Source organism: Carassius carassius, chromosome 17 (assembly GCF_963082965.1).
Source record: "Carassius carassius chromosome 17, fCarCar2.1, whole genome shotgun sequence".
In the NCBI taxonomy this organism is placed as follows: Eukaryota; Metazoa; Chordata; class Actinopteri; order Cypriniformes; family Cyprinidae; genus Carassius; species Carassius carassius.
This window is the reverse complement of record NC_081771.1, coordinates 297,065-312,500: the sequence shown is the minus strand read 5'-3', so window position 1 is coordinate 312,500 and position 15,436 is coordinate 297,065. Positions and strand designations below refer to the sequence as shown.

The window sequence follows — 15,436 nt, the reverse complement described above, 5'->3', positions numbered from 1 at the left end:
TGAATCCATTATAACAGACACATTTTTGACATGATCTGAAACACATCATTTATCATTTTGAGCATTGATCATAATTTTTTATGTTATTCATTCATGTGAGATGGTGAAACACACAGGAACGTTTAAAATAGTGTAAAACGATCCCACACACTTTCATGCCTTGTTATATATTACACACAAATAACATTCATTTAATAATTACTTTAATTTAGCTAGTATGTGATCACCTTGAAACCACCGATTTTGTCTCTTTTAATAATTGATGATAATAGCGCTTTGCTCTCAACCAGGATCAGTTTTCTAGAGCTAAATAATCAGTGTATATTAGGCATATAGCATGTTGTATTTGTATTTATTTTGTTAATAAAAGTTCTAAGAGTTTGATGTTGTATTTTGTTGTTGCTTGAATTGAATCGATGCCGAATTGCCGCTAATTTGAAAGTGAAAGTAAAATGCGCACAATGCTTTTACAAGCTATTTAAAAGTGAAGGAAAGCTAGATATATTACACACATAAAAGCCCTTCCCACTAAGGATGCAACGATATTAAAATCTCACGATATGGTATTTATTGCCATATTTAAAATGTAAAAAAAAAAATGAAGAATTGGTATTTTATTTTAAAGCTAAATTATTCTATCTAGTGCACTTTTTACCTGTGATGTACTGAGTCTACATTACATTCACACTGGGGTTTTAGGAAGCAAATTAGAATATAATAATAACAACAATGATAATGATAGCCATGTATTGTAAAGCAATTGCACTGTAAAAGAAAAGAAAATTTATATTTCATACTTTAGGTATATTATTTTTGCTTTACACTACAGTACAGAAAATAAAATATAATACTTCTTTCCTAATTTCAACACTTTACAGAGATATTTTGAATTTGGACTCATTTAAGCTTTTATTTTAAAGAAAAATCTCCAGCTTCACTGAAAACTCTCTTTTTCAAATCTAGTGAAAGCTGTAATCAAAAATAAAGGCTATGTAAACTCACAGCACGTGAAATAAAGAAGCTGACTGCATTCATACATTGTGAACGAGTCGCTCTGAGACACAGAAAACACCGGATCACCAGCTGATCGTCTGAACCAAGTGTGCACTTCACTTTCAAACAGACTCGATGAAAGGACTAAGTATATTGTTCTTTCAGTTAGAGTTTGTTTGACAGATACTGTCCCAAAGCATAATGACCAAAACAAATATATTTTAAAAACTACACTTTTTGCATGGAAGTAGTGGTCGAGCGATATATTGCTAAAGCCGATATATCGGCCGATATTTGGCATTTTTGGCAAATTTATTTTTTAATCCATTGTCAAATAATTTCAAATGTCTTAAATATTATTAATAATAATTTTAAAAAATCATATCGGCTATCGGCCCCCCTGCTTTCCAAGATACAAGATATCGGCATCAGCTATCAAAAAACACATATCGGTCACAAACTACATGGAAGATGCATTTTTTCACACCGACATGTGACTAGTAGATAATATCGCTATATTTACAACATCGATACATCCATGCATGTGTGTTCAAGCCTCACCTTCATCCGGATCATTCCTCGCCGAGGCCTCCAGCAGAGCGATGCTCGCCGCAAACGAAACCCTCCTGCAGTTCTCCCGCAGGTTCCCGTGACCGCGCCGTTTGTCAGCCTTGCGCTTCCTGTTCTGCATTTCCTTCTCGTAGACGGCCCATCGCTTGAGCTGCTGTGTGCGACGCTTCTGTGCGGCCCGGAGCCGTTCCAGACTGGGCACCTTATCCAGCTGCTGCAGCTCTGTCAACAGCTCCAGGTGATTGGCCATGATGATGATGATGATGCTGATGATGATGATGCTGATGATGATGAGGGTGATGACGAGGGTGAGGCGGTGAATCTAACAGAGGCTGCAGCCCCCTGCCAAACCTCCACCCTTCATCCTGAACCTGGAGGAAGACACAGACTGAGAATCATGATTCGGATCCTGACAAGAACAAACACTCGGATCAATCACGAGGTTCAACACAAAACACAAAGCAGCGGTTTAATGTGTGAAACTGTTTTAAATCGCAGCATAAAACTATTTGTAATACAACACCACTAGGTCTTTACAGTATAAAGTTCACCAGCAATTCTTTTATCACAAACAGCATTTCCTCTGCTATTTTGCTGATGTTGGCTTCATGTTTGGAGAACAGAAGATCAGATCCACACACACACACACACACAAGATGTTTCCTCAAATGTAAAAAGTGCTCTAATATCTAAATAAATATTAATACTTATCAAAACAAATCTGCATGGTGAAAACAACAGGTGAATTGATGATTTATTTACTTCTGCTCTAATACGCCGTGTCTAAATGAAAACAGTCAGAAGAATCTGTGTTAAAAGGATGCATTTAAATGCAACGTAATTAAATACTGGACTCGAAATACAAAAAATAAATAGTAAACATTTAACATTAGTAATATGATAATATATATTAAATATATTTATAAATATATAAATAAGATTTCTTGAAAAATTACTACTTTTATCCATCAAGGATACATTGATCATTGATCATTTATAATGTTACAAAAGATTTCTCTTTCAAATAAATGCTGTTCTTTTGAACTTTCTATCAATTACTGAATACTGAAAAATAAAATCTATCACAGTTTTCCCAAAAATATTAAACTGTGTTCAACATTGATAATAATCAGAAATGTTTCTTGAGCAGTAAATCATCATATTATTCTGATTTCTGAAGATCATGTGACACTGAAGACTGGAGGAATGATGCTGAAAATACAGCAGAGCATCACAGAAATACATTACACTTTAACACAGATTCACACAGAACACAGATGATTTACATTAGAATAATATTTAATCATTTTTAATGTATTTTTTATCAAATAAATGCAGCCTTGATGTGTGTGTGTGTGTGTGTGTGTGTGTGTGTGTGTGTGTGTGTGTGTGTGTGTGTGTGTGTGTGTGTGTGTGTGTATATACACACACACACACACACACACACACCACAAACACTAACCCACACATGGAGCTGTTCGTATGGTGGATGTTGAGGTGGTTCTATATAAATGCAGCAGCAGAGGCCCAATATAACACGTCTTTCCGCCGTATGCGGGGATTTACCAAAGTCATTTAGGAGACCTTTTGAAGAACAAGTGCTTCACACATTACCGAGCTGGTGAAGATGCCATGCTCATCTCTGCTGTGCAATTTTCCACTGGTGAAGTGGGCAAAGCTGCAACAAACACACACACACAGAGAACTGTCACATCCTGTCACCACCGGACGCCATCGACACACACACACACACACACGCAAACAAGCCTCACCATTTCCTGTTCTTATCACAGAGACTGATCTCAAACACGCTCATCCTCCAGAGAGAGCAGGAGAAACACAAGTGTGCGAGGGCAGCGTTTTCCACTTCTAGCCCACGACACACACACACACACACACACACACACTCACAAACACTCACAAACACAACTTCCCCTCGCAGACATCTGAACCGGTCCCACACAGGTGATGCTCAGGACATGTGCTTATTATTGAACAATTTCAGTCAGCATCATTAAAATATAGCACATGCTGGCCAAATTTTCCAGATTTTATCAATTAATTAGAAGTTTAAAGTTTTTAAATAGAGCGCTTGGCTTTTGTGTTGACAAAGATGTGACATGGGCAGTGGAATAGGAAAAAAATGCTTACATTTTAACTTGAGCGCTGCATTTTTAGACTTGAGCGCAACAGTCAAACACATCCATGTTTGCATAGAAAAAAAACAATGGAAAAGCAGCACAATCAAATATAAAAACGGTAAATATTACTGTATGTATTAGTTTACAGGGGTTACACCTTCAGTTATTTTGTACTCGTAGTTCATGCAACAAATGTGTCTTGTTAAACGTTTACATCATGTTGACAATTTCATGTGTGCTGCACTTGGAATAGAATTTTCTTTAACTAGAGGGTTAATAAAGAAAAAGTTACTTGAATCGTGTTGTAGCTACATTTTCAAGTTATCTAGTTAAAAATCGTATGAAACTGAGAATCGGTCAAATTATTTTCATTCCCGCCCTAGCACATGCTTTCACAGTCTTATCACAAACTCTTCAGCAGACGTCACTGATGTGTAAATGTGTAGATGTAAACTTCTGCCTGGCACACACTCTATAAACCACAGTAAAAATCACAGAGTAAACATGTGCGATATGAATCTTTTACGATAATACTGTAATTGTTGTTCTGAATGTGTAAAATATTATTTGCAATTAGGTGTGCAAAAAGGTGAAAATTTCACTAAATTTTAGAAACATTCCAGGATTTTTTTTATTATTATTGTTTCTGGGAATTTATGGAAAGTTTTCAGAAATTTACTGGACATTTTTTTTTGAACAAATCATTTGAGTGATTCTATATTAGTGGTTAACTCTCATAATTATATTTAAAAATGTTATATATTTTAATAATCAAAGTTTTATTTTTACAACATTTGATTGATTTAAAATGAAAGAATTTGACAAAAACATTTAGGAATTTTAGAAATAATTTACCCACATAAAGGTAACAATGTCCCAGAAAATAAAGCAATGGGTCTTAAAGTTAGGGATTTCAGAGACGCTAGCTTTGAAAACTAATTAGGCAGGACAGCCTATCATAGCTCTCGGGCCGAGGAATCTGATTGGACGAACATTTTATAGTCATACACCTTCCACAGACTGCTAAATACATTCAGAGCACTTCACTTAATGATTGCTAGTGGGATGTGGAGAGACTTTCAATCAGCAGAACAAAACATGTTTTTGAACCAAATCCCCTGCCTGCCTTTAATGGAAACAATTATTTATATCACTGCTGTGCAGAATATGATGAATATGAAAAGCCTTTTAGTCAGTGATCCACCTGTCAAAGCACCATCAATAATACACTCAGAAAAATACTGCCTAATTATTTTTATGAAACGAAATCCCAGAAAATATTGAGATAAAATTTTTGTCAATAACAAACTCTCACGAGAGACTGCAACAGATAGATAGAAAGAGAGTGTGTGTGTGTGTGTGTGTGTTTGTGAGAGAGAGAGTTCATCAGCGAGAGTGCAGGTATGCTGAGAGGACAACAGCATCAAAGACACACACACACACACACACACACACACACACTGCTGCTGGGTCACACAAACCGCAGCTACCAGATCATGCAGTCAGTTTCAACCAGGACAATAACACCCTGCACAAATAAACCAGAGAAACAAACTCTAACAGCAGCGGCTCATTTCCCGTTTGACCCCGTGACCTCATGACATCAGCAGATTAGTTGACACTACTGTAGCCACTAGTTACCTGAAAAAGCCTTTAGTCTTTAGTGTGAGGGGAAAAAATGATCAAAACCATCAACAAGATGACATCATCATATTCAAATTTCCTCCAACACGTTCCCCCCTAATTATAAACACCACCCACTACTGACTAACTAGAGCAAGTCAACGATAGCTTAAGGCTACTGGTTATTTAACCCTTCGGTATGCTCCACCTCCACTTTAAGAACATCAACTCAATGGCATCATATTCAGAAATTACATGCTTAGATGATGGTCTAGACTACAAAAAAACAGTATTGACAGTATTTTATATGTAAATTACAACTGCAAAAAAAAGAAGCTTTTGTTAATCGCTTGTTGTTGGTAAGAAAACTCATATCAGACGACTGTTCTGTGTCACATCTGAAGTTTATCAATTATAAATCGTAGCAGAAGCACACCGTTGTGCAATATCCCACATCACATTATTAATTAAAATTTATAGTTAATGTATAATGTTTGTCTAATGTATAAATTTTAATGTCTGTAACACCCCTGAGCATTTTAAAGTTATGAAACTAAGCATGTTCCTAAGAATGACTTGTTCTCCGTATGTAAAAGGTTTAAAATAGTTTTGGATAATGCACTTTAAAGATTAAATTAAAGATAAAATTACTGCCATCTTTTTTTTATTGTTAATTTTTTTATTTTATTTTTATTTCAACAGTCAAATCTATGAGATGATGTACATTCAGCTGAATGTCAAAGTTTGGTGTGGATTCCATGATTTTCATACAAGTAGTATGCATTTATTCACAGCCATGTTTTTCCAAAAATACACATTCAAATCAAAATAGCTGACTTCCTGTTGGTGGTAGCTAATGACTTTAAATTAGAAAGTCTTTTTTTATTGCTTTTTTTGAGCATGCACTTTTTACACAGCACGTTAAGCCCCAAAAAAAGAATGTTAAAAAATGTTACATCCCTGCGCTACATTTCCCTTTGATGTTTTTTCTTTGAAATAACAGTTTTTTCGTATCAGTTGTACACATTAGGGTTGTATGTTACAGGAATGTTGTTAAATTGTTGTTTATTTAGAATGGATGCAATATGAAAATGCAACGTGCAAAAACATCCAAATATCTTCCCTAGTCTGTACTGAGAAGTATTTCTGAACCTGCTGTCTACAAAATACAAGAAGTTTATCTGTGGTTTTCTGCTAAAATAAAGCATCATGGTTTTTAAAGAAATACACATGACAAACACTTCAGCTCGTACAGTCTCATGGCCGTGGAAGATTATACAGTACATGTAAATATTCTCAGTTGTAGTTGTGACAATATCTAACGCAAAATTAGACTTTAATATGTTAAACCTCTCGCACACAAATAAAACACACTCAATTCAACAGGTAAGAAACATCATTTTGAGGTATAAAAGATATTTTTGGATATCCAGTTTTTAGTTTTTTACTTATTTTTGTCTAAAATACACTACTGTATCAAATTAGTGTTAAGCCTAATCAAAACAGAATCAGATTCTGAATCTGTTCCAGACAGCTGAAGAAAACAATTCAGGATTTAAACTTAGTCATGACCTCTGACCTCTCCAGAGCACACATGTGACCCTGAGCTCTTCACACACACACACACACACACACACACACTCAAGCAGTGTGTGAGGGGACATGTGTGTTTAACACATCACAAAATAACCCCAGAGTGATCAGGTCAGAAAACCACCACAAACCGGCTTACTCTGTGACATTGATCATATACAGCATCATGGTTATAAATACAGCACTTCTATTAACAAACATGAAATATTGACGTTAAAATGACTTTACTTGTGTGATGATAGGAACGATAATTGTGTCCCTGCAGCACAGAAGCAGTCATCAGTATCACAGACGTATATTTGTAGAAATACACAACTATACATTGTATGAGTCACAATTATACATTTATCTTAGATGCCAAAAATCATTAGGATATTAAGTAAAGATCATGTTCATGAAGATATTTTGTAAGTCTCCTATCGTAAATATATCAGAACTTCACTTTTGATTAGTAATATGCATTGCTAAGAACTTCATCTGAACAACTTTAAAGATGATTTTCTCAATATTTAGATTTTTTTCGATTTCGATTCCAGATTTTCAAATAGTTGTAAAAAACCATATATCAATGGAAATATTATTTAGTCAGCTTTCAGATGATTGACCCTTATGCCTTGTGGTCCAGGGTCACATTTATGCACATACATATAAAAATCACTGATATATGCATCTGTTTCTGCTGATTCTGTTATTCTTAGTTTTTCTAAAGAATTCAATATTTCTGAATGTAATGACAGTTTCTGCTTCAAGTACTCGACAACTAGGACAAGAAATCCAGCCTGAATACATCAACCTTCAAAGACATCAGAGAGAAAGAGAGTGTGTGTGTGTGTGTGTGTGTGTGTGTGTGTGTGAGACTGTCAGTGTTAGCTCAGGCTGTTTCTGGGTCAGTGTCTCCCCAGTTATCAGCTCAAACCAGGCCAGCTATAGAAAGACACACAGAGAGTGAGAGAAAGAGCAGCGGGTGAGCGGCGTGACGCTTTATCTCCTCAGAGCGGACACACGATTACCTGTGACAGGTGAAAAAGCCCCAACCAATCATTCTGATCCTCTGTCATCACAGATCAGATTTCATTCGTCGTGTGAGGAGAAGCTGACCAGAAGAGAGAGACAGACAAGACGAGCGAAATGCAAAAGCGCCCGTTTAGTAATATTTTGGATTTTGAAAGTTATTTGTTTCTTATTTATTTGGTTCCACAAGTGTTTGCTGGTTTGATTTTCTTGAAACTTTATTTTATTTGACATCAATAATCTATAATCTCAGACACTCTAATGACACGAAATTAAGAAAAACTTCTGCTCTGTAAAATATCTGTCTGCAAAAAAATTGCGAACGTCCAACCTGAATTATTTATTTATTTTTCATGAAATTAACTAACGTATTTTTTTCATTATCAAAAGTTTGAACGTGTGATATTTCGATAATTTAATGACACAGTTCTCTGATGTCAAAAAATGTAACCTAAATGTAAAATATTTTTATAAAATAAAATATTTAAGGGTATAGCTTTGTATAGCTTTTGATCAACAGCAAGTGAAACTCTGCAATAAATCATTAAAACAGAATCTAGAAAAATCCACATTTGGGAAAAAACAAACAGGATTCAAAAGGCCCCAGCTAACAAACGGTGACATGAAAACAGAGCAAACGGTCAGGAAAGGGTCACACCGACAGCGTTCCTGCACGAGTCCAGCGGCGCAGCATGGAAAAGCGTTGTGGAACGGGAAGGGTTGTGTGTTTGTTGGGTCTATTTCAGGCCACTGAAATCACACACACACTGAGCTCTGACATCACTGAAGCTGCTCGTTTGGGGAAAAGATTGGGCTTTTATTTTTGAGAGATGTGACCGCGCCAAACCCTCTACAGACTGACTATTGTTTGTGCCGTCTGCCACGTAAAACACAGACTGACTGACTGTTGGAATAGAAAACAACAAGAAATAAAACTTTTCATGCAAACACAAAAATTGTACACTTAATCAAACTGTGAACACTGTCTGCGAATATTAAAACATCAATCATCTGCTATTAAAATATGAAGTCGGCAGATAAATACGGTTTGCTGAAGCGTTATTTTAAAATTAATATCACAGTTTTTGTACGTGTTTTAATTTAAACAGTAAACCCAGTAAACAATGTTTATCAGTAAATGCAAGGAATTATTCAATTTCACATTTGGAAATAAATACAATTTTATAAAAAGATTTATGCGCCTATTAGATTTATCCAAAGTGACACTGCATTCAACAGTAAACGTTTGATCAGTTCATGCATTTTAATGCAAACATGAAGACCCTAGCAACTACCCACGACTCCCTAGCAACACCCAAGCAATAACCCAACACTGTGTTAAACTACAAGGAGTGTGGTAAAAACAAAAACAAAATTAAATTTTAAAAAAAGTGACATTTTTAATCAGAGTTTTAAAAACATCATATTAAATCATTAAAAAAACTGAGTCCAGAACACAAAGATTTTAATTAATTAAATAATTCATAGGCAAATATTATTAAAGTTGTAATAAATTATTACATTTTTGAAGCTTGAAAAGCGAATTGGAAATCCTGTTTGATTATTTCAATTTAATTAAACCATTTAAAGGGGCGGCTGACTGTTTTTGTCTAGAATACTGTACATTTATTCTCCAACGCTCTGTCCCTTCTCCTTTGAACGCTCAGATGATTTTTATCAGGTTTATCAGGATTCGTGTCGTCACAAACCCAGCCATAATTGTAGACATTAAACTCACAGAATGTCTTCTCCGTTTGCACTGAACTTGCCGCGTTGTGGAACTGTGCAGATATTGTTTATGCTCAAACAGCAACATTACACACTAAGAGAGAATACAAATCAACCACCTCTTTACACAGAATCCAGAGAATATTCAAATAGAAAACAAAACGATGTCACATTCCTGCCAACTCATCGGAGGCCATCCGTCACAGCTTTACCACGGTTATGTCCGTGTCCAGACCCACCTCGCGCTAACCGCTCTTCTAAATGTCAAATTAACTTGAAGGCACGCCGGCGATCCTCTCTAGATATAAAGCTAATTAAAGAACACGAGTGAGAGCCGTCAGTCTCTCGTCTGCTCCTGGAGGACGCTGGAACTAATCACTCTCTTTTTGACTGTTTTAAAAGAGTAATGATTGCACTTTCATTAATATTTCACACTGGACGGACGTCTCGACGCAGCAGGAGAACAAACCGGTTCCAGGACTCAAGTGGACAAAAAGCAAAAGCTACAGAAAGCTATAAATGAATCCAAATCTGCAGCAGCACATGTGCACAGAACCACACACACACCTACTGCTCTGCTGACTGTCAAACACACACACACACACACTCGCCTGGTACAGGAAGGCACAAGTAAAGGCTTCGAGAATGAAGCTCTCAAAATATCTGAGAGTTCTGAAGCATCTCAAAATGAAACTTCAGAAACCAAAGCCACACTTGAGATTTACACCGTCACGGTTACAGCAAAAGAATCTCACAGTCTCGTCATCATCAGGATCTTCACACTCTTTAACCCTGCACTAAGCCACGTCTCACACTCCTCATTTTAACTTTCCATGACAGTATGTTACAGTAAATCAAGCTGCTTTAACGCCTTACTAAAGTCATAATAACACTGAACTAGCGACAGATGATTGTGACGAGGATCTGACTGTAACGGATTACCAGAAAAGAAAAAATGCTTGCTTCTGTGTCTTGGTTGTTCAGATATGGGCGTGCCTCTGAAGAAATGTATGTAGATGAGCGTGACCTTGTCGAAATGGAGTTTAAGAGCAGAATTACATAACTATGAACTAATGATGCAATATGAGGGTGGTAGTAAAAATGATGATGAACTGTTATATTAAGTAAAGCTGTAGTAGTGTCATGTGTCACATTATGTTTCTGACTAAAGTCAACCTGACGCTTGGTTAGTCTGCATTAGAATCCACGCTGAGGTTGATTATTTGCTGCAAACTGGGAAATGCATGCAATCTCTGAAACACTTGTGTGTTTTGGCTCATGTTCACCTAACAACAATGCAAGGAAAAGTCTTCTACAAAGTCACTTTGGCACCAGCAGCTTCCTCACACATACAGTTACCGGCCCGGCCCGTGAGGTCACTTCCTGTACAGGATGTAAGGCTGCGTCTGATTGGCTGAGAGGCTCATTAACAACTCACACATGGGGCAGAAACATATGTAAACACACTAATATACACACAGTCTGATGGGTAACAGTCACAGCAGACTGCACAACATCAACCAGACTCAGGTGACGGTTAACATCGTTCTGACATCCTTTTGACACATAAAACTGAAAAGCCCTTGTGCTAATGTGGCCAATGTTTGCCTGGAAAAAGAAAAACTAATTGTGTTTATCATGGCTCAGCAAAAAAGGAGATTTCTGTGCCGCTTGCTCTTCAGAGTGATGTAGAGGTAGTTTATTGCGAATGCAACTAGCTGTCACAAAAATAAAAAAACAAGCCTTTTGCAATCGTTAAAATTAATGTTGCATTGCAAAGAAACTTTCTGCAGCATTGCATCTGTAAACCTGCAGCAGATGCATTCATGCACCAACACACACACACACACACACAGTGTTTCAATCTCATCCACCCATGTTAAGCTGTAAAGCACGCTGTAAACAGGTCTGTGCCCAGATTAAACTCGCGCTGTAAAGCAGGGTCACTGTTCCTCTCCATGTCTGCATGGATCACACAGCCGCAGGTGTCTGCTCAGAAAACAGCTTTTGATGTCTATCACCATGTGCGGAGCATTTTAATTCATAAAGACATGAGTAACATTCTCTCATTTCAATAGCACAAACACACATGATAACACCACATCAAAACACACACACTTCCAAATCAACAACATCAGAGGATCATTGTGGGATATAACAGTCTTGACACTTTCGCATGGCAACCGTTTACAGCTAATAATAACAGTGAGAAACGAACTAACAGCCTGTTCACGCACCAAGACAGATATTCAGTGCAATAAACCTTTCAATCTGAATGAGAGGCTGTTAACATATGCATGACACGAACATATGCAAGCTGTTAATGTGACATATTTTTACAAAGAAGAGATGCAATCGCTTTCCATCACACTGCAAAGAAAACTAGCCGAGCAATAGGATTCACACCTTTAGTCACATGCTCAGAAATGATGCTGTTACATACAACCACAACCTGGTGGCGCTGTATTTACTATTTTACTAAGAGACAAACGAAAAACCCGGATCCAGATCATGGTGTTGTTTTGTTGAACGTAGCGAATACAAAAATCTGAATTGCGTGTTTAAAAACACACAAATACTGTTTGACTCTTCGTAATGAGTGGAGGTTAGTAACGTAAAGTTACGTAGCATTGTGTCTTGGAGTAACCAGGATATTTCTTGTTTTTCTAAACGTTTCTTCTACTGTTAGACAGTATAATGCATTTACGTTTAGACCATCTCCCTTTTTTAACGCATTGAGAAAATCGTGTGTAAAATAGCTACAAATTTTTTGCACTGACATGTACATCTCAGTGCATCCGCTGTTGATTGGATGTTGAGATGTGGGCGTGGCTCTCGGAACCACAGGCGGAGCTTAATGTGAGCTTGAAGCTGATTGTAAGAAAGGGGAGGTGTCTTAGTGAACAAATGATTGGCAGATGATTTCACCAGAGAGAATCTGTAATTTCACAGAAATAAAATGAGGATATAAAAAAGATGCATCTGTGCATTGTGAATTTTATATTTCATGCTGACTTTAAAATGAGGCGCCGTCTGCAGCAGAGTAGAGAAATGCATCTGTCTGAAGACTGTCAGTGTGAATGTGTGTGTGCAGGACCGCGCCGCAGGGAGACACGCATTACTGAAAACGGTCAAGCGGATCAGACAGGCAGAACAGAACTCTTCCTCCAGCACACAGGTACCAGAACACTCCATTAAGTCAGTTTAAAGGTTCCAAAAACTCTCACTGATGCAGCTGATCAAAGCAGAAGCTCAAAAGCCACGAAGCCTTGCTGTTTAAAAGACAGCGCTGTATAATCGTGAGCAGATATCTCCATTTAAAATGAGGAACATTCTTGAGCGAGGTTATCTGTGCGACAGGCATGTCAATACTAAAGAAGTCAAATAACACAGAACAACCCGTTAAAGACCTGAAGCCGTTATCTGTACGAGGAAAAGGAGCTGCAGCTCATGCAAACCATAAACACATTTGGTTCTGATGCTGATTTGTTTGGACGCATCATGAGTGATTTAACTGAGCTGAAGAGCATCAAGAGTCTCTTTCACCATTAAAAAAACACAGTTTTGGGTCATTTACCCTGGTAAAAACACTGCATTCTTCGAGGTGCAATGTAAATATCATACATCATACCAAAATACCACGGTTTTACCACCTGACACCACTGAGACTCTACTTTTAACTTTGTTTCCATTCCACAGAGGTCTTATACAGAAACTAATCTCAGGACGTGCTGAAAATATCGAGTTCTGATTTAAGTAACAAACGACATACAAATACACCAGAAATAAGACCACATTAGTATACTGTTATTAACAACACACTTATTATCTGTGACCCTGGAACACAAGAGCAGTCTTAAATCGCTGGGGTTTATTTGTAGCAATAGAAAACAATACATTATATGGGTTAAAATTATACATTTATCATGTTCCCTGAAAAACTACTGTAAATGTTTCAAAACTTTTTATTAGTAGCCTAATATGCATTGCTTAGAACTTCATTTGGACAACTTTAAAGATGATTTTCTCAATATTTGTATTATTTTGAACCCTCAGATTCAAACATTGTGCTATCCTAACAAACCAGACATTACTGGAACGCTTGTGACTGGTTCTGTGCTCCAGGGTCACATTTCTGCTACAGTTCGATGTTCCGACTCTGAACGCATCGAGGACAAATAACGGTCCCGCGCATCGATTTATTGATTGATCACAGATCGATACTCACACAGACAGACAACATCACCACAACGACTCTGACCAAACACTCAGCCGAAATACCGCAGTCGAAAATACGCGATCAAACCGAGCCGTTTAACGGACACAAGCGTTCAGAAAGTTACTGAGGAACGACCTCCCTTCCTTCGCTCCCGTGTGTGACTCCGCAGACGCGACACACCGCCTGATTCTCTAACAGTTTCAGCGGATTCCGGGAAAAGCGTTGACGCGGCAGAATCCGCCGGTGACGTGTACGTGTTACTTACTTACCGCGCGCGGAACGCCGTTATATTCCAAGCGTGAATCGCGGGAGAGTGCGCTGATGAAGCTGCGGCCGCTGGAGAGCTCGGTCTCCGGTCTGAAGTCACTCCTCCTGGGCGGGGCCAGAGAGCGGCGGCGCGCTCACATCCTGCAGGAAGTTACTTTCATCTTCTTCACACGCGTTCCACTTGTGTTACATTGTAACAGCGATGTCATTTGTAACGTTGATAACACACATATCGGCCTATAACAAGTAAATAACCACACTGACGAAAATGCCACGGTAAAACCACGGTTTGTTTTTTAAGGAACTGATATTTAATTGTATAAACAAACCTCAGGAAAACACTGAAGAGCATCGACATTAAACCTTATTAGTAGCAAACGAAGCTAAAACAAGAGGGGGAAAATCAAAATTAGTCAATTCAATAACATTTTGAAATATATATAGCCTATTTTTAAAAGCAGTGTTAAATTAATACATAAATTAAGTACTAATATGGTAACCATTTATTTTTTGACTTTATAAATACTATTATTATTATTATTAAACTTTAGTCCAGACTTTGTTCCATTAGCAAGAGACACACAATACAGAACAATACAAAAAAAAATGTTATATAGATACTTCATATTTCATAATGTTTTGTGTAATTTCTGTGAGTGTTTTCATTGTTAATAGAACTTATAAACATTATCAGCTGTCTTTTCTGTCTGCTGTTTTATTAAACAACATTAAAAGATTCATAATCAAGTAGTTTACTCATCTAATAAAGAAAGCAGCAAACACATCCTTAAACAACACTGAAAAGAAAATTATGGTTTATAAACTTCTAAAAATCTGTCCAGAATAAAATCACAAAAAAAGAAGCAAAAACAAAAGAAAGGGGGGGGGGGGAACACTTGTGTGAACAAGTTATAGTTATAGTTATAGTTTTTTATCAAGTTATATTTAATAACTTGATAAAAATGGTGTTGGTGGTGGGGGCGGAGACAATAAGAAAAAAAGTGTAAAAGAATAACAAGAACATTGTAATTTTATGTTGCAGTGTCTGTAAAGTGAAAGAAATGTAACTTTTAATGAAGAAGCATCTGCACCATTGATTTACTATTGAATTATGGCATTTAATATAGACCTTTTTAAAATAATGGAGGACAGTAACAATGCTGGAAAGAAAAAGCCAGGAATGGGAAGCTACGATAATTATGACAGAATTAACTTCTCCATTACTTCTATTAAATTTCATATAGATGCTGATGAAGCTTTACTGAACATCATGAGACCAGTGCTTATCCAA

General features: G+C 37.1%; 1 protein-coding gene across 2 annotated transcripts in view; it reads right to left on the bottom strand.

The window, feature by feature from the left end:
- Window positions 1-14,279, bottom strand: part of LOC132160678 (protein phosphatase 1 regulatory inhibitor subunit 16B-like) — a 45,323-nt gene extending 31,044 nt beyond the window's left edge. The window contains exons 1-2 of one of the 2 annotated variants that reach the window (XM_059570315.1): window positions 14,148-14,279; window positions 1,555-1,934 (exon numbers count right to left, since the gene is read on the bottom strand). In XM_059570315.1, the coding sequence (XP_059426298.1) occupies window positions 1,555-1,813 (259 nt within the window). In that variant the 5' untranslated portion in view covers window positions 1,814-1,934; window positions 14,148-14,279. Of the gene's footprint in view, window positions 1-1,554; window positions 1,935-14,143 lie in introns of both variants that reach the window. The other variant, XM_059570316.1, reaches the window with a different exon arrangement.
- Window positions 14,280-15,436: the final 1,157 nt, after the last annotated feature.